This window comes from Tenrec ecaudatus, chromosome 2, assembly GCF_050624435.1.
Source record: "Tenrec ecaudatus isolate mTenEca1 chromosome 2, mTenEca1.hap1, whole genome shotgun sequence".
Lineage (NCBI taxonomy): Eukaryota > Metazoa > Chordata > Mammalia > Afrosoricida > Tenrecidae > Tenrec > Tenrec ecaudatus.
In genome coordinates, this window is record NC_134531.1 from 143,896,643 (window position 1) to 143,922,394 (window position 25,752).

Sequence of the window (25,752 nt, forward strand, 5' to 3'; positions counted from 1 at the left end):
CCCTTCACCCACCTTTCTGTTGTCCGTCCCCCAGAGAGGAGGTCACACGTAGATCCTTGTAATCGGTTCCCCTTTTCCAACCCACTCTCCCTCTACCCTCCTAGTGTCACCACTCACACCACTGGTCCTGAAGGGATCATCCGCCCTGAATTCCCTGTGTTTCCAGTTCCTATCTGTAAGGATTGCAGTTTTCAGGATGGATTATGACCCAATGTAAAGAAGACCAAAAATCTCACAGTTTGGAACAATAAGTAACATAATGATCAACAGAAAAAAATTAAAAGTTGTAAAGGATTTTGATTTTCTTGGATCCACAATCAATGCTCATGGAAGCAGTAGTCAAGAGATCAAAAAGGCACATTATATTACACCAATCTGCTGCATGAGCCTCTTTAGTGTAGTGGAAAGCCAAGATGCTACTTTGAGGACTAAGGTGCCATGGTATTTTCCATTACCTCATATGCATATCAGAGTTGGACTTTGAAGAGGGAAGATGGAAAAAGAACTGATGCATTTGAAGTATGGTGCTGGCAAAGAATATTCAAAGTGCCATGGACTGCTAAAAGGAAAACCAGATTTGTCTTGGAAGAAGCACAGCCAGAGTGCTCCTCAGAGGCAAAGGTGGTGAGACTTTGACTTACACACTCTGGACCTATTGTCGGTAGAAACCAGTTCCTGGAGAAGGACATCATATTTGGGAAAGTGGAGATGGAACAATGCAGTAGCCGCAGCAATGGGCTCGGGCACAGGAACCACTGTGAGGATGGCCCAGGGCTGGGTGGTGTCTCCCTCTGCTGTGCAGAGAGTTTCTCTGGCACCCAACAACAACACCTTTCCCCGAAGAATTCTGTACACTTCCAAATGCAACACGCCAAAAAAGCAGTTTGAGAAACTCAACTTGTGTTCCTTTGAAATGTTCCTGGAGTTTGAGGACCAAAAATAAGTCTGAAAGGGCAAGATCAGTGATGGAGGAGAATGAGTAGGTACATTATCCTGATGAAAATAATTCTTCAGCACATCTTTCTTGGCCTTTTTCTTATCAATGTAATTTTTGCTTAAAAAAAACTATTTCATAATAAGCCCTGTGATCACCCTGTGGCCTTTGAGAAAATCTGGCAAGATGACTACTTAGAACAATGGGAAATACCGTGCCTTGAGTCAGGTGAACACCACCAGTGTTCTCTTACTTGAATCACGACATGGTATATTCAATGGCCTCATACGCATGTGAAAGCTGGACAATAAATAAGGAAGATGACAGGAATGATGCCTTTGAGTTATGATGTTGGTGAAGGATATTGAATGCACCATGGATTGCCAGAAGAAAAGACAAGTGTGTCTTGGAAAAATACGATAAAATTCCTCCTTAGAAGCTAGAATAGCAAGACTTTCCCCTGAACTTTAGACATGTTACCAGGAGGTTCTGGTCTCAGGAGAAAGACACCCTGCTTGGTAAAGTGTGGGGTCAAGGAAAAAAGGACATCCTTCAAAGAGATGGACTGATGCCGTGGCTGCAGTAATGGGCTCCAACCTAACAACTGTGAGGACGGCACAGGACTGGGCAGTGTTTCATTGTTGTACACAGGGCTCGTGGGGGTCAGGGCTCACTGCCCAGCATCCCACAGCAGTGTGAATACAAGGCATCCTTGGTGGTACCATTGCTCTGAGCCAGGGAGACGTGACAGTTTGCTTCTGTGAAGATGGAAGGCCTTGGAAATGCTGTGCAGCAATTCTACTCTGTGTTATACCAAACCCACCGACATCGAATACTTCAACTCGGAGAGGCCCGGCAGAACAGAGTAGAACTGCTCCTTGGGTCTCGAAGACTGCAAGATTTACAGGAGCAAATAGCCCTATCTTTCACCTGTGGAGTTGTTGGTGAATTTCAACTGCTGACCTTGGAATGAGCAGCCCACAGCATAAGCCACTGCGCCACCAGGGTCCCTTACGATGCGTTATGCAATCCCTTTAAGCTGGACTCAACTCCATGGCAATAGGTTTGGTGTGTTGTTTCTTTTAATATAGTACACATGACTAAACTCTTGAATCCCTGTTAAGTTTCTGACAGCATTTTGTTTTGTTTCTTGCAGGTAACTTGTTTTCTCTCTTGGATTGTGCTTGGATATGCTATGGCGATGTCAGGGTAAGTGCAGAAGGGCAGAAATATATGAATGTAGAGAAGATTCCACTTAAAAATAAAGCATCTAGAATAGAATAGCAAGAGTATAGAAATTAAAATTTACCATTGACTAACAGGGGCAAATGGAAGGGAGGAGGATTCACTGTTTAGGGAACTCTGAGCCACTGTGAAGAATGTGTAGAAATTTTAGAGAATGGATAAGGGCGATGGATGTTTGAACATGATGAACATAAATTAAGAATGAGGAAATGGCAACTTTTTTGTTACAGATACACTTACTATACACATGCAAACTCACAGTGGTTATTTGCTTTATAAATCATTTTATGGACAATTTAAGTAACATAATTTTAGCACTTGTTAGTCAATTGGTTATCTAAGACAAAAGGAATATAAGGTGAATGTTTTATGAACAATAATTCACTAATAATTGGTCAAAACAAAAAAACCCCTGAAATGATTATGCAAATCAGTAAGAAAACAAGTGTTATAAGCAAAAATAAAACTCACCGCTAATCATTCTATTATTGGATTGCGCTTGGTTTTGTTTCCTCCACAGGATAAAGAAGAAAACCACTCGAGTTTCTCTGACCATCAGTTCCCCGGTTAATGAAACCACCAGCATCAGATCAAGTTATTCCACTTTAGTCCAGCCATTGTGCATTGATCCTCAAAGGGTAGGTTCAGTTGTAAGCCTTCTGAGAGTCCCCGTAATGGAGAAACAGGTCCAGAGAGGTGGGCATCAGTGGTGCTTTTTTAAAAAAAGGAAAAAGTGCACATTAGAAAAGGCTCCCACGGCATGACTTCCGAGAGAAGGGAACAAGAACCTCTGGGTTGTTTCTGAAATAACTCCGTGGTAGCTCTTGGCCTTGACCATTTGTCTTTGTGTGCCTGACCTGAAGAGACAGTAGGTTTCTAGGAGCTCCGTCCCTAACCCAATATTCCAACCATTTAAAGAGTTGATTCTTTAAAAAAAAAAAACAGGATATGTATGGTTTTTGTTGTTGTAAACTTAAAAGATCCAACTTGAGCAACTGTATGGAGGGGGAAAAAGTCATTTAATTTTCAATACACAATCTCTGAAAATGTGCCAATGCCTGTTTCTCAAAGGCAATTTCCCTGTGTTGTGTTCCACCATCTCAGCTGGTGGAATGTATAAGGAGAGAGGATGGTGGAGGGCAGATGCCTAGAGAGGCATTTAAATGAGAAGCACGGTCCTGTTCTGAAAGTACATTAGGGTGTGCTTGGTAGCAGCTAAAACGGGGTCAGTTAGTTCATGGCCACTAAGTACTTGGGTTTCAGAGCCTGGAATACGGATGAGCGTACCATGTTCTCTTCTGCTCCTCAAACCAGATGCAGAGTCCCTGTAGCAGTCTTTCAGGATCCAGCTGTGCTACAGCCCCTGTTTTTACCAAGGTAACCCATCACCGTACTGCGTGGCGAAGTTTGTGTTTTTATAAATAAATTATAGATTATTTATAAGGTTAACAAGAAGGAAAGGAGAAACTCAAAAGACCCCATTTGATACATAGAAAACTTAGGTCCAGAAAAAAACCCTATTTACTCGACGTCACGTGGTTTATCCTTGTGGTCCTCTGACTCCAGTCCTCGGAGGCAATGCGTTGTCCTTGCCAAGCAGGCTGCGCTCTTCCTGACCGCAAAGCTCAGTAAGGTTCTTTTTGAAAGAAGTCAATGAACGATGCAGTAGCTGCTTCCTGCTCAGGTCACAGTTAGAGAAGTGGGAGCAAGCTCCCCTCTTGCCTACTGGGAACAGTAAGAATCAACCATCTAGGTTGAAGGCTTCGCTTGGGTCTTCCAGCTGCTGCTCAGTGCTGGCCTGGGGCATGGAAAGCAGGGCAAAGGCTTCACTTCTATCAGGCACAGGACGGGAGGCTCAGAAAATGCTACAAGGCCCTAAGAAGCACTGTTACAGTTCAGGAAGCCTTCTTTTGGCAGACATACATGTCTGTGGTTTCCATGTGTCTGTTTCCTGCTGCATATCCATTCCCTGAAACCTGTTCTAGGAATCAGGTTTCAGGGGCTGAACTGAACATTAGGTCTCACCTGATACAAAGGTGTCAGCTACTTCCTCTTCAGTGTCAAGGCTAGGTTGTAAACTGAAACACAGTGCTAAATTCTAGAGGATCCTGGGTTTGGAGATGGTGGGCTAGAATTTAAGGGAGATTTTTTGCCACAAATGCCACCCATTTTTTATGTACTTTGAGACTAGACTAGCAATTGTGAATGAATGGTTCCCATATTATCAATATACAGTCATCCCTCAAGTCTCCTCAGAGGATTGGCTTCAGGACTAAAACAGATACCAAACTCTACAGAGGCTCAAATCCCTCCTATAAAAGGCTGCTGCTGCTGCTGCTACTATTCGGTGCTATCAGATCAGTTCCCATCTATAGTGACCCTCACTCTATACAACAGAACAAAATAGTGCAGGCAACCTACACACATTCTTTCCTATACTTTACATTACTTCTAACACTTAATATAAAGTTAGATATCACTTTACGATCTTTTAAAATCATTTTATTAGGGACTCTTATCACAATCCACACATACATCAATTGTGTAAAGCACATCTGTACATTCATTGCCCTCATCGTTCTCAAAACATTTGCTCTCCACTTAAGCCCCGCCGGCATCAGGTCCTCTATGATCTTTTTTAGCCTTTGAAGATTGCTTTGCCTGCTCGATGGCTGCCCTGCACACACACCACTGTCCCCAATGGTCTTGATCCAGAGCTAGTTCCACCCGTGTGCAGAACAGGGCACTGACTATAGCTCTTCATTTAAATAAAATGTTTAATTACTTCTCTGAAATGAGCCCCAAAACTTTAGGGTAGGCTGAGCATTTGGTTAATTCTATTTCACAGGAGGAAAAATTCCAGAGAGGTTCAGAGGTCTTTCCAAGTTCCTACAACCAGCTAGTGACCAAGTTGAGATTTCTGTCCAAGCCAAGCCATGATTCAGGGCTTTTAACAAATGACAATAATGCTCATATTATTGTGACCAATTGTAAAAACCAAGTCTGTAGTTACATATGTGCTCAACAAAATCAAAATGTAACAAAATAGAAACTTTTTGACTAATTCTCTAATCTGAAAATGACTCAGGAAGTGTTAGCAACTTTCTGATAAATTATAATTCTGTGAAGTCCAGATAAAAAGTTTGTATTTGACTGTAAGTCCACTTTACAATCCAAAAGAATGCCCAGCAACTCCTTGTTTTTATTATGTTACAACCAACTATGCTGATAAAAAAGACATGCAAATTGACTGAAATGCACATCTCAAATCATGGCACACAATTCCACAAATTCTACCATTCTGTGAACTCTGCATTTATTCCTCAGCATCTGCAGGACATCTCGACAACTAGAGGTCACTTTGTCGTGTTTGAATGCCAAGTCCAGGCCACAGCGGGAGCGCAAGTTCACTGGTACAGAGAACAAGAGCAGATAGCCGACTCAGAGGATTTCCGGATTCTAAGGAAAAGTATTATGATAAGCTCTTCTATTTGCTTTTTACTCTAATTAACCTTGCCATCTAATTCGTTTCTTTTTTTTTTTTTTTACATTTTATTAGGGACTCATACAACTCTTATCACAATCCATACATATACATACATCAATTGTATAAAGCACATCCATACATTCCCTGCCCCAATCATTCTCAAGGCATTTGCTCTCCACTTAAGCCCCTTGCATCAGGTCCTCTTTTTTTTTTCCCTCCCTCCCTTTTCCCCCCTCCCTCTCGTTTCTTAAATAGTTGACTTTTCCAGGCTTAATGAGCTCTGGAAGTGTAGTGGGTTACATGTTGAGCTACGTTACTGCATGGTCAGTAGTTTAACTCACCACAGCTCAGGAGGACAAGATGAAGCAGTTCTACTCTGTCCTATAAGATCGCTGAGTTACAATCAACTCAATGGCAATGAGTTCGGTTTTTTGTTTGTAGTTTAGAGATCTTTATTGGGAAGTAATAACTATTTCAAATCCTTAATGATTCCTCAACAAAAACCACCAACCACAAAAGAAAACTTTTGTTTTGCTAAAACATAAGTTTTAATACCTGTGAAACGACCAGTCTGTTTTTATAAATTCATCATAACTATCTTCCTAATGGTGTCTTGATGTACAAACAAAACTGTGAAATAGAACTATAAACAGCATGTAACGACTAAAATGAAAACTGAAGCATACTTTTATAAACATTTTATTATGTAAATATTCTACCAAATATTTAATTTAGGGAAAGGTTACAAGTAAAGTTTACCTACTTCATGCTAAATACTGAGTTAGTGCTTTATAAACAATTCTTCATTTATTCCTCACAAAAATGCTAAATATTTTGCTCAAGGTTTTGAAGCTAGTAAATGCAGAAGCCATTGTTCAAGTTTAAAATATAACTGGCTGAAATATATATATAATCTCTATTTTCCCTAAGTTACATTATGTCATTTCACTACTTGGTAAGATAGCTCTTGTGCCAAGTGATAATATATTCATTTGCATTTAGCAAGAAACATCTCTGTATTTTAAAAATACAGTACTTTCTTTGAAAAATAACATTTATTGTATTTTCTAAGAGTAAATTAATACAAGTTTATTATATTACATATGGAATATATTTTAAAACACCAAGAAAAAATGAAAAGCTGCCCATACTCTCACCACCCAGAGAAACTATGAATAACATTTATGTGTATCCATCACTTTGTAATGTAGTAGTTATTTTTATTTTACTCAGATCAAGAGAAAATGATTCTCTTAAGAGGAAGTCTCCCTTAAGATTTGGAACTATCTTAGGATAGTTCACATTCAGAAAAAAAGACTTTATCTTTAAAAAAAAAAACTTTTATTAGGGGCTCTTACATCTCTTATCACAATCCATACGCTCCTCCAATGTGTCAAACCCATTTTCACATATGCCGCCATCATTTTCAAAGCCTTCTCTTCCCACTTGAGCCCCTGATATCAGCTCCCCATGTCTTCCCCCTCCTTTCCCCGCCCACCCTCTCTCATGAGCCCTTGATGTTACTTTTTCCATACCTTACATCATCCTCCATCGCTCCTCACCCACTTTTCCGTTATTTGTCCCCCTGGGAGGGGGTTCTGGGTTGAACCTTGTGATTGAGTCCTCCTTTTTCTCCCCACCCTCCTCTAATTGTATCTCGACTCTCTTTGTTGGCCCTGAGGGGTTTATCTATCCTGGATTCCCTATGTTGTAGGCTCTTATCTGTAGCAGTGTGCATCTTCTGGTCTAATCTGATTTTGTAAGGTAGAATTGAGATCATGATAGTGGGAGGAAGGAAGCACCAAAGAGCTAGAGGAAAGTTGTGTGTTTCATTGGTGTTATAGTGCACCCTGACTGGCTTATCTCTTCCCTATGACCCCTCTGTGAGGGGATGTCCAATTGTCTACAGATGGGAATTGGGTCTCCACTCCATGCCTCCCCACTCCCATTCACCTTGGGTATGGTTTTATTCTGGATCTTAGATGCCTGATACCTGTTCCCATCGAAACCTCGTGATCACACAGGGTGGTATGTTTCTTCCATGTGGGCTTTGTTGCTTCTCAGCTAGTTGGCTACTTGTTTATCCTCAAGCCTTTAAGACCCCAGACACTATATTTTTTGATAGCCGGGCACCATCAGCTTTCTTCACCACATTTGCTTATACACCCACTTTGTCTTCAGGTGAGCAACACAGAATGCCAGATTGTTAGAACAAAGTGTTCTTGCATTGAGGGAGTACTTGAGCAGAGGCCCAATGTCCATCTGCAACCTTAATTCTTAACATATAGATATGAGTACATATTTTTATTCCCTTCTCATTATATATCTATATATTATAGATCTATATATCATTATATATCTATATTTATATATATACATGCCTGTATTTAGGCTTCTATAAATGTCTTTTGCTTCCTGGTTCTTTCCTCTATTTCCCTTTTACTTCCCTCTTGTCCCACCATCATGTTTGGCCTTCATTTGGGTTTAGTAATTCCTCACTGCTACATTGTCCTTGATTGAGCCCCACTAGGCATCCTTCCATGATTTTAGCTCACATGTTGTTCCCTTGTCCTAGGGTTGGTCCCCTACCCTTCCTTTCTCCCACCTCCCCTTCTCCCGTATCCCCCTGAAACCAAAGGTCCCATTCCTTTCATCTCCAAATTGTTGATTCCACCCCTCTTATCTAGACAGACATGCAGATACATTAGTAAGTCCAAAATCCAGACAAAGCCAAATAAAACAAAGGAAGTCAAAACCAACAAAATAGCAGCAGAAAGCAAGTACAAAATAATAACAAAAGAAAGCCACTGACAAAAATGGAAAAGCCTATAAATAGTTCAAGGTCTGTTTGTTGGCCTTTACGAGTGTTTTCCTGTCAAGTCTGATGGGGTGCCACACTCTCTCAAGTCTAATTTTGGTCTTCCCCAGGGGGTTTCATCACTCTGCTCCCCCTGCTGCTCTGCTGCATGCCCTCAGTTCCTTGCCCCAGCGCGATGGGGCCAGACCATGTGCTATTCCTGCACTGTGTCCAGTGCTGTCCCCTGCAGCGCCATGGTTCAGTGAGGGACACCGTGTCCCATGGTGGGGCTGGCCCTGCGGTCCTCCCTGTGTGTTGTCTGCTCCAAGCAGGAACATCGTCCTTGGGGTTTAGTGGGCCAGGATGTCCTCTCCTCCCTCTCCTTCCCTTTGCATTTCTCCCATGTGCTCTAATCCAATGCACCCCTCTCCCCATGCTGTAGCCCCAGTGCTATCTTCTGAAGTGCATTCTTCTGAGGGGGGGGCACATAGTCGGGATTGGGGCTGCCCCCCAGACCTCTCTATTGTTTCCCTGGTACATGTCGGTACATTGTATTCACAATCTAAAGAAGTAAAGCAACTTTCACAAGGTTATAGATCAATGTAATAGTGAAAACAATACTAAAATCCAGTGTTTCTAGCACCCTGCCTTTTCTGAATCTCTGTAGAAGTCATAACCTGTGACTTTAGATTATGCTCAATTCTCTATTGTCTGTTTTCTCTCATGCACATGATCCCCTTTCCTAACTAAATCAGTTGTCACCATTTAAATTTTCTCTCTCTTCTCTTTTTTGATCTTTCAGAAGCTTGTTTATCAGCTACTCCAGGTAAGTGCAAATTTTCAATACCTTAATGATAAATGATTAAAGCAAAATTAGCATCAGAAGATTTTGTCATGCTTGCCTTCTAGAGCTCTTCTGAGGCTACCCTGGGCCAACTCTTGAACTTATAAAATAGAAGAAGCAGGACAGCCAGGACTTATCACTGTATTTATATACTTATCCATTCATTCAACAAATGCTTTCTGAGCATATGCTGTGGCCAAGCTCTGTCCATAGCACTGAGACAGCAGTGAACCCGAATGTCAAGATCTCTGCCTTCATTGGTGATGCATTGTCCCTTTTAAGCCCTCAGAATATCCTAACTCATGAGTATTTGTGAACCGTGAGCCACACACAGAAACAATAGGAAGAAGTGTCCTGACATCAAGCATCCAAACCATTGACCATCCAGCAAGTAGGTGTGGGGCCCATTACACGGAGGTCATCAGTATATGAATTTTACACTGAGGTACCTTGGCAGTAATTCTTTTTTTTTTTTAAACAATTTATTGGGGCTCATACAATTCTTTTCACATTGGCAGTAATTCTTACAGATCAACTCAGAAAATGTTTTATGGGACTTCACACTATGCACGAAAGCTACAGAAGTCAGGGAATAAGGTGTAATCCCTATGCTTAAAGGACACATCAGCTAGTATATAAAAGACATATTTGAGAGGCAGGCAATAAGGACCCTGCTGGGAATTTTTAGGTTGTATTTTTAAGATTTAGCTTCACAAATATACTCAGAAGACAAAAAAACAATCTCACTAGTTGGCTTTTCAAAAAAATCTTAGAAATAGTCTATTCCTGGTGGAGTGGTTATGCATGTGCTGCAATCTACATGGTCAGTAGTTCAAAACCAACAGCAGCTACTCTGGAGAAAGAATAAGCTTTCTACCCCTGTAAATAGTCTCAGGAACCCACAGGGGCCCACTATGAGTCAGCATTGACTTGATGGCAGTGAAAGAGAGTAAGTGACTCTCTCAGTGGAGACCCAGGGTGGCAAAAAAGGGTAAATGGTTGACTCCCAGCTAAAGATTGGTGGTTCAAACCCACCCAGAGTTGCCTCAGAAGTCAAGCCTGACGATCTGCTTCTTGAAGGGCACAGCCTTGAACCCCTATTGAACAGCTCTGCTAATACACACGGGGTTCCCAAGGGTCAAAATGCATGCCACACATTGGAGAATAACAGCAGTTCTCCCTCACTACTCACATCTTGGGCATCCAAACATGCTGACCAGGTGACCCTCTTCCTTTTCCAGAGGAAGTCTGCACCTTGCTTATCACCAAAGTGTTTCCTGAAGACTCTGGTGAGTTCAGGTGCATTGTCGAAAATGAGGCTGGAGCCGCTGTCTCTGCAGCGAGACTCTTCGTTTCCCCAGGTAATTACTCTTCAGGGCTCAGCCCTGGGATAAGGGGAATATTCTGTTTCTATTTGGATCATAGATTAATTGTATTTCTTTTATTCAGAAGAAAAAGTGGAGAAGTCAGAGCATTTTCCAAAGTTACCTATGAGGGAATTTTCTCCAAATCTGAACTCCTTTCTCTGGAACAGTGAAAGCTACACAAAGAAGGGAAAGGAAGCCACTCACCCAATAAACCCTGTGCCGTCTCTTCCTGAGCCACCCACTCACACTGAACAGGAGATCCAGGCCCGAAAGGAGGATTTCAGCACCAGCCATGAAAATTCTTCTGAGCGACAACCACAATGGTAAGGGGAAGGGGAGACCTGCCATTTAAAAGTATTCTTGGGGGGAAAAAAAAAGTTTTCTTGGTTCTGAAGATATGAAGTGAACCTTAAAAAGCCTACCTTCTGAGACAAACATTTTAACCTTGTCAGTTCTCCCTTGCCCTCCATCATGCATTTCAAAGCGGGACTAGAAAGGTAATTTATGTGTGTAGGTTTATATTTAACAATTTGTTATTAAGACATTGGAAAGTTAGTGTTGAAATGGCACAAGATTTTGAAGCTATATTTTAGAATATTTTCCCAAAATAGAATTTAGTAAAGCATTAAAACATTTTGTGATAAGAGTTTCTTCATAGTTTTAATACACAAATAGAATTATCCTTGTTTAGAGGGCACGGGTTAAAATGGAAAGAGAATACATTAAAGGAACTTTCCAATGTTTAAAACAACACAACATACCTTCACCTCACTCACTCCCCCAGACACAAACTCAAACAAAAGTTTTATTAAAAGAGAAAACTCATAAAACTTGATGTTATTTAAAAATTTTTGCTCTAACATTAAATATTCACCAGTCAAATATTACATCTTTAGTAAAACAATACATTAGCATTCTTGACTACTTACCTAATATAACTAAATGGAGCCTCTGTTCATTAGCATCCTTTCTAAGAATTTCGTGGGTAATATTTAACCCTTGGATAATATTAGGAACCCTGATGGCACTATGGGTTAAGTATTGGAATCCTAGCTGCAAGTCTGGCACTTAAAATTCAGCAGGCACCCTTTGACAGAAAGATGAGGCTGTCTGGTTCTGTAAACACTTAGTCTCGGGAACAGTAGGGGCAGTTCCCACTCACTCACTCTTACTGCCTTGGAGTGGATTCCAACTCACAGCTACCTTATGAGGCAGCAGAACTGCTTCCTTGAGTGTCTGAGATTTCCTTTGAGATGGAAGGAGCACACCGCTTCATCTCTCTCGAAGTGACTGGTGGGTTGGAACTGCTGACTTTGTGGTTTGTAGTTCCTTAGCATAGTTCTGCCCTGTCCTGTATAGGGTGGCTAGGAATAAGAATCGACTCATGAGTGGTTTGTTTGTTTTGTGGTAGGCCTATGAACTAAAAGAAATAGATTGTGTTAGGAATGTGAGGAGTCAGAGGTAATTTATTTTAAGCTTCTCATTCTACAAATAACTAAAATGGAAAAAGACTGACTCATATTGTTGAGAACTGTTTCCTCATACTTCCATGATCTGTGAATCTTTCTTACAACGCAGACAGTAGGGGGAAGAGTTTGGACTTCGGAGATTAATATACTCATAATAATCACACTCAATAAAGAGTATTTTCAGTCCTCTCACATGAGTGTAAAAGTTGGGCACTGAATATGGAAGACCAAAGAAGAATCATGTTTTTGAATTATAGTGCTGGTGAAAGTATCACTGACTGCCAAAAGAGCAAACAAAGTTGTTTTGGAAGAAGTCTAGCCAGAAAGCTCCTTCGACGAGAGGATGGTGAAGTGGCCTCTAATGTACTCTGGACATGCTGTCAGGAGGGACTAGTGTCTGGAGAAGGACATCATGAGGGGAAAGTGGAGAGGCAGTAACAAAGTGTCAGACCCTTACCCAGATGGACTGACGCAGTGGCTGCAGTGGCGACTGTGACGATGGCACAGGACTGGGCAGTTTGGTTCTGCTCTGCGCAGGTTGGAACTGACTTGATGGCACCTAACAGCCACCACCACCATGGCTCAATTTAAAAAAATGCCTGTGAGGAACAATAGTTAAGATTATGACCAGGCCTTGAGGATGATGACCCCAATTAGAGCAACCAGTCCACAGAGAGGACCACATGGCCGGACCCACTGTGAGACATGACACCCCTCATTGACCCATAGCTCTATAGAGGACAACACCGGAGACATAGTGTGGGAATTGCACCCGATCTGATCCCGCCACACCGAGGCAAAACACGAAGAGGGTGCAAGAGAACAGCAAGGGAATGGAGCAGCGAGGTCCCCAGGGAATGCTGAAGGTGGACTTTGGGGCCAGGGCATGAAGTCCCAACAGACTGGACTGGAAAACACTCCTAAAGGCCAACAAACAATTCTTGAACTAATGACAAGCTTTTCTTTCTTGTGTTTTCTTTTGTTCTGTCATTGGTTTGTTGTTGTTTTGTTGTATATTGTTGCTTGGTTTTGCTCTGTGTTGTTTTTGTGCATGTTATTATCTCCGTAGGTCTGTCTAAATAAGACAGACAGGCTGGATGAACAATCTGGAGGAGAAAACAACGGGACCAACAATTCTGGGGGGACATGGGAGAGGGGGAGGTGGAGGGAAAGGAAGTGGTGTTAACAAACCCAGGGACAAGAGAAAAACAAGTAATCCAAATTGGTGGTGAGGAGGGTATGGGAGGCCTGGTAGGGCATGATCAAGGGTAATGTAACCAAGAGGAATTGCTGAAACCCTGGTGGGGACTGAGCATGATAGTGGGACAGGAGGAAAGTCAAGGGAAATAGAGGAAAGAGCTGGGAGGCAAAGGGCATATATAGAGGTCTAAATAAGGGCATGTATATATGCAAATATATTTATATATGAGAATGGAGAAATAGATCTATGTGCATATATTTATAGGTTTAGTATTAAGGTAGTAGAAGGACATTGGGCCTCCACTCAAGTACTCCCTCAATGCAAGAATATTTTCTTCTATTAAATTGGCATTCTATGATGCTCACCTTCCTGACACAACCACTGAAGACAAAATGGGTGAATAAGGAAATGTGGTGAAGAAAGCTGATGGTGCCCGGCTATCAAAAGATATAGTGTCTGGGGTCTTAAAGGCTTGAAGGTAAAACAGCAGCCATCTAGCTCAGAAGCAACAAAGCCCACATGGAAGAAGCACACCAGCCTGGGTGATCACAAGGTGTTGAACGGATCAGGCATCATCAGAACAAAAAATCTTAACATAGTGAACGGGGGGGGGGGGGGGGGGGAGTGCGGAATGGAGACCAAAAGTCCATTTGTAGGCCACTGGAGATCCCCTTGCAGAGGGGTCTCAGGGAGGAGATGAGCCAGACAGGGTGTGACATAGCAATGATGAAAAATACAACTTTCCTCTAGTGCCTAAATGCTTCCTCCCCTCCCCTCCCTACTATAATGATTCCAATTCTACCTTGCAAGTCTGACTAGACCAGAGGATGTACACTGGTACAGACGGGAACTGGAAACACAGGGAATCTAGGGCGATGATACCTTCAGGACCAGTGGTGTGAGTGGCAATACTGGGAATGTAGAGGGAGGGTGGGTTAGAAAGGGGGAACCGATTACAAGAATCTACAAGTGACCTCCTCCCTGGGGGACAGACAACAGAAAAGAGGGTGAAGGGATTTGTCGAACAGGGCAAGATATGACAAAATAAAAATATATAAATTATCAAGGGTTCATGAGGGAGGGGGGAACAGGAGGGAGGGGAACAATGAGGACCTGATGCCAGGGGCTTAAGTGGAGAGAAATGTTTTGAGAATGATGAAGGCAATGAAAGTAAAAATGTGCTTTACACAATTGATGTATGTATGAATTGTGATAAGAGTTGTAATGGTGCCTGGCTATCAAAAAGATATAGTGTCTGAGGTCTTAAAGGCTTGAAGGCAAACAAGCCGCCATCTAGCTCGGAAACAACAAAGCCCACAGAGAAGAAGCACACAAGCCTAAGTGAACACAAGGTGTTGGAGGAATCAGGTAGCAGACACCAAAGAACAAAAACCAACATTGTGTAATCACCTTCCCCACATAAACGCTGAAGACGAATGTGTGCATAAGTAAGTGTGGTGAAGAAGGCTGATGGTGCCCAGCTATAGAGAGATATAGCATCTGGGGACTTAAAGGCTTGAAAATAAACAAGCAGCCATCTAGCCCAGAAGCAACAAAGCCCACATGGAAGCAGCACACCAACATGTGTGATCATGAAGGGCTGAGGGGGCCAGGTTTCAAGCAACAAAGGCAGGGGAAAAAAATCATAGCATCGTGAATGAGGGGAGCGCGTGATGGGGACCCAATGCCCATCTGTAGACAACTGGACATCCCTTGCAGAGGGGTAGTGGGGAGGAGATGAGTCACTCAGGGTTCAGTGTAGCAATAATGAAACTCACAACCTTCCTCTAGTTCTTAAACGCTTCCTTCCCTCCATCTATCATGATCCAAATTTTACCTTGAAAACCTGGTTAGACCAGACGATGCACAGAGGTACAGATGGGAACTGGAAACACAGGGAATCTAGGACAGATGAACTCCTCAGGACCAATGGTGAGAGTGGCGATAATGGGAGGGAAGTAGGGGTGGGCAGAAAGGGGGAACCAATCTCGGGGATCTACACATATAACCTCCTCTCTGGGGGATGGGCCAACAGGAAAGTGGGTGAAGGGAGACACCAGGCAGTGTAAGATAAAATAATAATTTATAAATTATTAAGGGTTCATGAGAGATGGGGGAGCAGGGAGGGAGGGGGAAGGGAAAAAGGAAAATGAGGAGCTGATTCCAGGAACCCAAGCGGAAAGCAAATTTTGAGAATGATGAGGGTAACCAATGTATAAGTGTAATTTATGCAATTGATGTATTTATGGATTATGATAAAAGTTGTATGAGCCCCAATAAAATGATTTTTTAAAAAGATTATGACTTATTCAGCCAACACTTTTTTTTATCGTTTCATTAGGGGTTCATACAACTCTTTTTATCACAATCCATACATACATTAATTGTGTAAAGCACATTTGTACATTCATTGCCCTCATCATTCTCAAAACATTTGCTCTCCACCTAAGCTCCTGGGATCAGCTCATTTTTCCCTTCCCTAACCACACCCCCTTCCCTCATGAACCCTTGATAATTTATAAATTACTATTATTTTGTCATATCTTGTCCTGTCAGACGTCTCCCTTCACCCACTTTTCTGTTGTCCATACCCGAGGGAGGAGGTTATATGTAGATCCTTGTAATAGGTTTTCCCTTTCCAACCCACCATCTCTCTACCCTCCCAGTATCGCCACTCACACCACTGGTCCTGAAGGGATCATCTGCCCTAGATTCCCTGTATTTCCTATTTGTACCAGTGTACATCCTCTGATCTAGCCAGACTTGCAAGGTAGAATTGGGATCATGGTAGTGGGAGGGGGGGAAAGTCAACCAACAGTTACAAAGTGCTTCATAAGTGTTTATTAGTCTCAGCTAGCCTTGAGAAGATGCCTAATATGGATACCTAAAATATTTCTTTGTCAATACCTAGAGGTAGACTATATTCATCACTGAGTGCTCAAGATTTTGAGTTTATAATGTAGTATTTTTAATGGGAGAGTCCCATTTTATTTATCTATTTATTTATTGATTGAATTAGTGAGAGTGAGTGAGTGTGAAAGTGAGTGCGTGTGCGAGAGAGTGAGAGAGACTGAGTGAGTGAGTGAGAGAGTGAGTGAGTGAGTGAGAGAGTGAGAGAGTGAGTGAGAGTGAGAGTGAGTGAGTTAGAGGGTGAGTGAGTGAGAGTGAGTGAGTGAGTAAGAGGGTGAGTGAGTGAGTAAGAGGGTGAGTGAGTGAGAATGAGTGAGAGTGAGTGAGTGAGAGGGTGAGAGAGTGAGTGAATGAGAGGGTGAGAGAGTGAGTGAGTGAGTGAGAGTGAGTGAGTGAGAGGGTGAGAGAGTGAGTGAGAGAGTGAGAGGGTGAGTGAGTGAGAGAGTGAGTGAGTGAGAGGGTGAGTGAGTGAGAGAGAGGGTGAGTGAGTGAGTGAGAGAGTGGTGAGAGAGTAAGAGAGTGAGTGTGAGAGTGAATGAGTGAGAGGGTGAGTGAGAGAGTGAGTGAGAGAGTGAGTAAGTGAGTGAGAGGGTGAGAGAGTGAGTGAGAGAGTGAGAGGGTGAGTGAGTGAGTGAGAGGGTGAGAGAGTGAGTGAGAGAGAAAGTGAGTGAGTGAGAGAGTGAGTGAGTGAGAGAGTGTGTGAGTGAGAGGGTGAGTGAGAGAGTGAGAGGGTGAGAGAGTTGTTGAGAGAGAAAGTGAGTGAGTGAGAGAGTGAGAGAGTAAGTGAGAGTGAGTGAGTGAGAGGGTGAGTGAGTAAGTGAGTGAGAGTGAGTGAGTGAGTGAGTGAGTGAGTGAGTGAGTGAGAGAGAGAGTGAGAGAGAGTGAGTGAGAGAGTAAGAGAGAGTGAGTGAGAGAGTGAGTGAGTGAGTGTGAGTGAGAGAGAGGGTGAGTGAGTGAGAGAGGGTGAGTGAGAGAGTGGTGAGAGAGTGAGTGAGTAAGAGAGTGAGTGTGAGCGTGAATGAGTGAGAGGGTGAGTGAGAGAGTGAGTGAGTGAGAGGGTGAGAGCGAGAGTCCCATTTAAAAAAATAAAACCATCTGTGGGAAAACCTATTGGGTAGAATTCCATTAAAGTTAACATGTTTTCACCAAGTATCTACTATGTGCTATCCTATATGAGAAAGATAAATATAATAAACAGTCTCTCTCAGAAAAAATGAACACACTTGAGGAAATATACATAGATAATTTATTATATGAATTCCTATCTCATTTGTGACTCTCAGAAACTTTATTAATGTAAGCTAAGTATTATCTTCAGTTTTCAGCTAATTAGAATAAAGCCCAGAGATATTAAGCAACTTGTCTAAAGTTAGTAGTAAGAATGGGCAGAGTGGATCCTCCCATCAGGCCTCTAAATTAGATAATAAGAAGATTAATGTGTGTAGAAAGTTGTAGAACATTAGCCAAATCAAATAATATCATTTTACTGTTTGACTCCAAATCCAGTGCAATCCATTATTATTTCTTGCTTAAGAAAACTATAAGATTGCATCAAGCACTAGACCAAATATTTCCAAGTACAGGTTGCTGTTAAGTGCCTCTGAGTCAGTTCCAGCTCACAGCCACGTTATTCACCACAGGGGAAACACTGTCTACTCCTGCACCACCCTCACCATTACTGTCATGTGGGAGCCCACTCTTGCAGCCACTGTGTCCGTACATCTTGTTAAGGGTCTTCCTCTGTCCTGGTGACACTCTACTTCACCAAGCTTGATGTCCTTCTATAGGGAATGGTCCCTCCTGATGGCTTGTCCGAAGAACATAGGATGGAGTCTGACCACCCTTGCTTGTAAGTGCTACCGCGAGACCCCCTCTCACTGTACATCAAGGCAGAAATTCAATCAGCACAAAGAATGATATGTAACCAAAAGCACACTTTCTTCTCTCTTTAGTTCTTTCATCTTCTCTTTGACCTTTTCTTTTTTCTGTTGATAAGCAGACATGAGAGGAGGCATACATCTGATCTCTGACATTAGAAGAAATTCAAGCAGCATTTTTATAGTGCCCTACATAGGTCGCATAAAAAAACAACAACACGGGCTACAGAGGAAGAGATAATAAAACAGCTATCCCGTTACCGCTTGTGATAAGAAGGGATTCTCTCAATATGTTAACAGGAAAAGCTTCAGTAAGATAGTATATTGTCTGAGGCATTAGAATGATTCACCAAAGGATCTTATTGATAATTTAGAGACAGAAATGGAAAGAGTTGTCTCTGAGATGGGTTGGAATATGGTTTTCCCTGACATCTTAATCAATCTTTTCCTTTTAGGGCCCTATGATTTTTCTCAAAGAATCAACTACCGCAATCAAAATGCTACATGGAGAAAACATAAAACATCACTCAAAAAAGCAAAACAAACACTAAAGAGCAGGAAAAAAGATTTATGATATATTATTAAATATTGATTATTAACAACTTGGAACAGGGTCATAAAATAGAACCTATGTATCTTTCCTAAATCATTCGCTGGTTTCCTCATTGTAACAAAAAAACCCACCTTAATCTTTTTGCTTGTTTGTCTGCATTTTGCCTGGGGATTTAATTTTGTTAACAGTTTTGTTGGCATTTAATCCACATATCAAACAATTCAATAGTTCAATCTGCAGAAGACTTGTACAATCATTGCCACAGTCAATTTTAACATTTTCCCCCATGAATAAATGAGTTGTGTAATCACCTTCAGTTCTAGCACTCTTTCCCCCTCCACCTTCATTGTTACTCCTGAAATCCCCTAAAGCCTTAATCTTGATGCTCCCTGAAGCTATCACGCTGGAAGTGATGCTATGTTTTATAAAAGGGGATGGGAAGAGAGACAATTTTTACAGAAAAACAGTAAATTGAACTAAAATCTGTTCTCAGCTGTGGTACGTTCCAAAACTAATCTGGGCAAAGTTGAGGTTTCACAATTTGTCCTTTTGGGGGCCAGTGTCTGAAACCTTTAAGGAGGAAGGGACCTCAAATCGAACCTTTGCTCCTCCTTGTCCTCAAGAAACCTGTTATCAGAAAGAGCCAAATACTCGTCACAAATACCACAGCCAAAATGTTTACACTATCGCCTAGTTCATAGGAAGTGCGACATGTGTTGGCTAGTCTTTTCCATTTTTATTATGTCCTTTGCAGTTTCATTTTAAATCTGTAAAGAATTCTAATTTTGAGTCAAAGGCTTTGTTCCTATTAATGGCGTTTGAAATATTAATGAGCAGATGTGGAGAAATATGTTGAGGGACTCCTGAAATAAGACTTGGTTAGCAGCACCTACGCATCAAGGCTAGGGCGCTTTTCTCCCCGTCATGGCGAAGCGCCCGGGAGGCAATTATCAAACTTTCTCGGAGCGCCGAAGGAAGGCACCCGACATAGTCAGCTGTCAATAATTTGATATGGCTGATGTGCACTCTGTCATCGACTTTCTGGACCCTAATTAAAGCAAGATTGGGTACCCATGAAGGAGGGGAGGGAAGTAGACATACTTCAAATAACAGAACCATACCAAAGTTAATTGTTTCTTAGGCCAGATCCTTACACCACCTAGCCCACTCCACCACCTCTGTTGTTTGACCATTTCCTCCTTTCTTCATCTCGCCTCAGTGCACGTCAATGGAAACCGAAATACTAAGATCGTGTGCGAGCAAAGAAAGAAAGAACGCGGTGTAACTGTTAGAGTCCAGGGAGATTGGAGAGCTCTGATTGTACACATTGCTTATCTGTTGGCTCCTTCTTAAATGCTTTGAAACTCCTTGAGAATAAAAGCACGGACACAAGGGGCATGTATGATGCAGATTCAGAAAAACCAGCTTAAAGGAGACAAACCACGGGCTTCTGCTTCCCTATGACATTCTACTATCAGTGTGACCTTGCTTCTCTGCCTTTGCCCACAACGCACATTCTTTCTTGGAACAAACTGCTTGAATCCCAGCTGAGCCGCTCTCATTTAGATGGAGAGGGTGTGTGTGAGGGGTGGGGGGATCCTTCAGATGAACCATTATCCATTACAAATCAATCTGGAGCTCATCCGTCACTGGGCTTATCTCTGCAAGTCTTTCTAGAGAGAGGAACTTCAGTCCTCAAATACTGACAATTCTTCTTTCCGCCCTCTCTTCAACAGGGAAGATTCAAGGCCCTCACCACAGCACACAACACGTATTTTCCTTATACTTTCTTCACTTCCCAATTCACTGTGCTTTCCTGGCGTGAGGCTGTTAAAGCTGCTTGTCAAAATCCACGCCTAAAATAAAGAGGCCTGCAAGGGACGCTCATGTCACCCCACTCCTTAAATATCACCGAGACATCTGAGAGATTGTTTAGATTGCGGACTCTTACTTTGACATGCCAGCATAGGTAGATGGACAGGCAAGCACATCAGATGTCACTGTTTGGCAGCTGATACAAGTCAGTGGTGCTATAATACTAAGCACAGAGCCACTAGACTAGGCTGTGAGGGAAAGGGATGCCGCTTCTTTCCCTTCAGTAGTGGGTGAGACCCAGCTGGCACCCTTTGGAACTAAGGTAAATGTCTTCTCTTATTCCTACTATAGTTTGGGGTTTTGTTTTTGTTTTGTTGTTTCCAAATCAAAAGGGTGTATACAAAGGTGACCTTCAGAGACAAATAGGCTGGAAGTCACGACATTGTACTGGTATTACACCAAGACTTTGAAAAGAGAAGGAAAGGGAAATCACAGGGAGGGTAGAGGGAAAGGTAGTTGTGTGTCATTAGGTTGAAATCATCATTTTTCCTTGAAAATGCTCTGACTATAATGTGATGGCCTATCGCTTCAAAACACCCTCTTCTTGGAAGTCTGTGCAGGATTAGAGAAAGGAACGAACTGCTAAGAATACTGAGACAGCCAACCGAGTAGGACTTTCTTTGCAAAACTTTCTACAGCTATGCTAGGTTGTTTGGGCTACAGCTATGTTGTCATATGGTGGAATCTATCATAGAGCTGAATTTTGTGCAGTACTACAAGTTGCTTTTTTTAAAAAAGCCTTTTAGGATTACCTGTGTAAATGCCTAGATAACATTTTAAAATGTTGAGATATGAATGAAATGACATTTTTAAAGTTTCTGTGTTTATGAATGGGTTTTAGAAAAAGATCAGTAATTGCTCATTATAGAAGCCAGAAGCGAAATGTTCTGTGTAACTGACATTCTGAATATGTAAGAAACTTTTAAAGTTTGTGGGAAAATGAAACTGAAAGATAATAGAATTGTTCCATGAACTTTTGAAGCCTTGTGTATAAAGAAAAATTCTGCATATATCCACTGCTTCATAAACTGTTTATTGTTTACCATTTGGAATTACATTCCTCCCTGAAAAGGAATGTAAGAACCAATCCTGGATTCATTTCTGCAGTGGAGTGACTGTAACTTCCAGCTACACAATGTGCCTTGAAGTACAGTCTCTTTCAAGAAAGTCTAGCTAAAGTTGCCTTCTAGATGCGTTTCCCCCACAATTTAAAAGCTAATGTAGTTCATCACTGAAAGGCACTCTGGCTGAAGGTGCTTGTGTCCATAAACTTAAAGTTCAGGAATATATGGCTTTTTAAAGGGTTGCTGTTTTTCATGAGAATCCTATTGGTATTTTGCCTTTTCCTGTAACTGCTTGTTTTGATTTAATTTGAAACGACATGCTTGACCTGAGGATGAAGTTTTTTGGTCTGTCTGGAAAAGTTTTAGTAGCAAAGATTTCTTCTTTGAGACAGGAACTTTAAGGCTTGATGAAAAAAATTGATTAATTTTAACAGTTAAAATTTTATCATCAAAATTGGTATTGGTTTATATTGTGTAAAATAAATAAAGTATCTTTTTAACTGAAGTATTTGATATTTTGAATAGAGATGGGACCAGTGTTGTAGGACTAGTTTTTGCGTGTATTGTCTATGATAGTCCTGCTATTACCACACTATGCCATAGAGTAACCAGACGCAAATATAACCTTAATGGTTGATTTCAGTGGCAAAGTCTTCCTTGAAGGAATGACAGGGATCCACTGTAGGGAAGTTAACTGAGAGAGAGAGTCTTGGTAAGCTGTAGATGAGCTTCAGAGTTGCCTTACTTCCTTCTCTACTTGCCATTTCAAAAAGTAAAAGAGAAGCTAAAATAATTTAGTTTAAATAAATCAGTCTAAAATGCATACTAAATGGGTAAAGTAGAAAAAAATAGTAATTTAGAGAACATCAAGACTAATAACTAGGAAGTATAATATCAAAACTCCAGCTAAATTGACAAGTGGCTTTGGTCAGTAACATATACATACAAACTTACACACACACACACACACACACACACAGTCCTTACTGAACATTTATTTTGGTACTGCTGTTAATCTGTAGGCACTCTGGTGGCATAATGGGTTAAACACTGAGCTGCTAACTACAAGGTCAATGAGTCGGACTCACCAGCTGCTCCCCAGGAGAAAGATGAGGCCATCTCCCCTGTAAATATTTAAAGTCTCAGCAACCTAACGGGCAGTTCTACTCTGTCCTACTGGGCTGCTAGGAGTTGGAGTAGGCTCGGTGGCAGTAAGAATGGTCAGTCTGGAGTTAATGTGCGCTAAAGAGGCAGTGGATTGTAGGATCGGAAAGGTCCCACTCAAAATTTACAACACTCAGTTACAGTAGTTCATTCGATTCTGTGCAATTGTGAAGAAGTGAAGGAATAAATTATACACTGCAGCAATGCTCTTTACTGAAAAAGCATATTACTTCCGTTGTTTTCCCAAGAAGTTAACACAGATCATCAAGACATAAGTTAATATGTATGTCAGAAAGTAACTTGTTTTTATGAACAATGAGAAAAATTCAGATTGACTCTAAACTGAAATGTTATTTGTTTAACTAGTTTGATCTAAAATTATTAAATGTTCTGTGACTAATTAAGTTATGGTTTTTGGGCAGAAGTTCATCATGAGACCATGAAATTATCACACTGAACAATATCACAAAATTTCTTTTCATAAATAACCACCCAGAAAACTCAACTTTGCTTTCCTTCAACCTAAAGGCTCTACCATGCTTTCTTAAGAATCTCACTGGGACAATGAGTCATTTTTCTTATTCTCAGGGAAAAGGTCATTGAAGGAAGGGGAAGTCTAGAAACCAGGAAATTCCTACCTTGAGTCTACCTTAGCAGCACATGAGCAACTAAAGACGTTAAATAGACCATGTTGTTTAAACAAGGATGTGGCTCACATTAATCATTTTCTCCTTTTGAAGGAACAATATTCTTCAAGAGAAGCCCAATCCGCCGCAGCCAGAAGCAAAGTATTCCCAGGATCTCAACAAGGAGGGGCAGAAAAAGATAGCTTCTGATTCCAAGCAACCATCCACAATTCCAGGCTCCCGGCCCCAAATTCAAGACCCTGCCCCTCCAGGAGCAAATCACTATAGTAATAACTTGGCTCCATCCAACATATACCAGCTGAACATGTTTAACTACGAACGTCCAAAACACTTCATCCAGTCCCAAAACCCATGCGGCTCCAGACTGCAGCCTCCAGGACCGGAGACGTCCAGCTTTGCTAGCCAGACCAAACAGTCTTCCATCATCATCCAGCCCAGCCAATGTACAGAGAAAAGATTTGCTGCTTCCTCAACAGTGAGCTCTCACATCACCATGTCCTCCTCAGCTTTCCCTGCTTCTTCCCAGCAGCAAAGTGGCTCCAATCCAGGCCACAGGGTTGCAGCCACCTATAACCAGTCCCCAGCCAGCTTCCTCAGCTCCGTACTGCCGTCACAGCCCGATTACAGTAGCAGTAAAATACCTCCCACTGCAGACTCCAAGTAAGTGAGTTTCAATATATAGACCTTTGCATGTATTACAGTATATAATCTTAAACTATATATCTGAGAGTTGGAGGTATGATGGAGTTCATTCCTCACTATTTAAAAACACAAAGTGACCTCAAGGTCTCATTTCACAGTCCTCCTAAACCCTCTGAGGGTGTTGGCAGGAAAAGAGTTGACCCACTCTTCCAATATCTGGGCTGAGCTAAACCCCAATCACTCCCTTCTATACCCAACTATTTAGCCTATTACGTATTATCTTCAAAAACCAACAAACAAACAAACAAAGCAAGAGTTTAACACACTCAAGAGCAGTGAACTTTTTCCCTCTGGTCCTAAGCTAAGTTCTTCATACTGTAAATTTACTTCCCCTGGTTCTGGACTCAGCTGGGATGACGGACACCTGTCTGCTCTTCTCAGCTAGGATTTCCTCTCACATAAGTAAAGACTATTACATTTCTTCTGTCTTAGACTTTCTTATCCATTTCCTCCTCTGATTCACTTGTCTAAGGAAAAAACATCTAGGATTCAGTCATTAAAGCATATGATTTTTTCTATGATCAAAAGGAAACTTGAACAGAGGAAAACGATGACCTTAAGGTTTCCTTTGGTAATTAAAACCACATTATTCAAGTTGGTCACGCTGATATAAATACAGGAAAGAATACCTGCAATGTTACGCAAGCATGTACCTAAAACTGTCCTAGGAGAACCTGATACGAAGGATGTAGTAGTTGGGCTTTTTTTAACACATGGACTGAATACTTGGTGCTTATGCAAACTTGGGGCTATCAATTTTCCTCCTCCTCGGCTCAGCTAGAAGAGCAAATCACAGGTACCTCACAAACTGTCTGATGAAAAGTTTTGTTGCCATATTACTGACAAGCGTTCCTAAAATTCTTGATGGATTCTCCGTCTTCTCTAGATGTCAATTTTTTTCTAGAAATTTCTCTTGGTAACAATTCTAGAAACCTAAAAAACTAGCATTAAGATTTCAACTATAGCCACTCAACTTACTAAGATGCCTTTTCAGTATGTTTTTAAAATGAAAATCAAGGAAGCCAAAAGCAGTTGTCCAAATCTCTAGATATCAGGTTGAACCATTTAAAATGGCTGACAGTCAATCGCCCTCCAAAAATGGCAATCTTAAAGACTGCCTTAAAGAATTTAGGGCCCACTTTCCCTCTTCCCTTCCAAATACCAAAATAGTAATTTTCTATCCAGCTTTCCATTGTTTCTAAATTCCCTATCATGGGCATTTTCAATGTAAAAGAACCTTTTCTGATTATATTTCTTAGTAAAGCCTTTCACTTCTCTTCCACCTGCCTGCCCAGAAAATAAAACTATCAAACAAATATTTGCTGAGCTTCGAACATGTGCCTAGCTCTGCGCACAGTGCTACAAAGAGAGGAAGAAAAACAAGAGTGCAGAGGTTAAGTTACAAAGCAGGAGGTCCCCAAAGCAGACATCAAAGATTTCACTTTAGCTGTTCCATTTTCAGCAACTATAGATAACTTTTTAATCTTCACACAGCCACTTGATACCCATTCCATGTCCAGCTGTACAGGGTGAAAAGCTCTGGCCCTTTGAACATTTGTGCACTACTCCCTCATTGTTATGATGGGCTTAAAGTTGTCCTGTCTTCTAAAATAACC

General features: G+C 41.5%; 1 protein-coding gene and 1 long non-coding RNA gene across 8 annotated transcripts in view; one reads left to right on the top strand and one right to left on the bottom strand.

The window, feature by feature from the left end:
- Nucleotides 1-25,752, bottom strand: part of LOC142439319 (uncharacterized) — a 75,372-nt gene that overhangs the window by 28,290 nt on the left and 21,330 nt on the right. For all 5 annotated transcript variants that reach the window (XR_012782846.1, XR_012782847.1, XR_012782845.1 and 2 more), the window contains one exon: nucleotides 2,651-2,891. This is a non-coding gene — a long non-coding RNA (uncharacterized LOC142439319). The remainder of the gene's footprint in view (nucleotides 1-2,650; nucleotides 2,892-25,752) is intronic.
- Nucleotides 1-25,752, top strand: part of MYOT (myotilin) — a 69,365-nt gene that overhangs the window by 23,972 nt on the left and 19,641 nt on the right. For all 3 annotated transcript variants that reach the window (XM_075541596.1, XM_075541595.1, XM_075541597.1), the window contains 8 exons: nucleotides 2,091-2,143; nucleotides 2,700-2,817; nucleotides 3,494-3,556; nucleotides 5,507-5,648; nucleotides 9,266-9,289; nucleotides 10,549-10,668; nucleotides 10,757-10,997; nucleotides 23,528-24,094. In XM_075541596.1, the coding sequence (XP_075397711.1) occupies nucleotides 2,130-2,143; nucleotides 2,700-2,817; nucleotides 3,494-3,556; nucleotides 5,507-5,648; nucleotides 9,266-9,289; nucleotides 10,549-10,668; nucleotides 10,757-10,997; nucleotides 23,528-24,094 (1,289 nt within the window). In that variant the 5' untranslated portion in view covers nucleotides 2,091-2,129. The remainder of the gene's footprint in view (nucleotides 1-2,090; nucleotides 2,144-2,699; nucleotides 2,818-3,493; nucleotides 3,557-5,506; nucleotides 5,649-9,265; nucleotides 9,290-10,548; nucleotides 10,669-10,756; nucleotides 10,998-23,527; nucleotides 24,095-25,752) is intronic.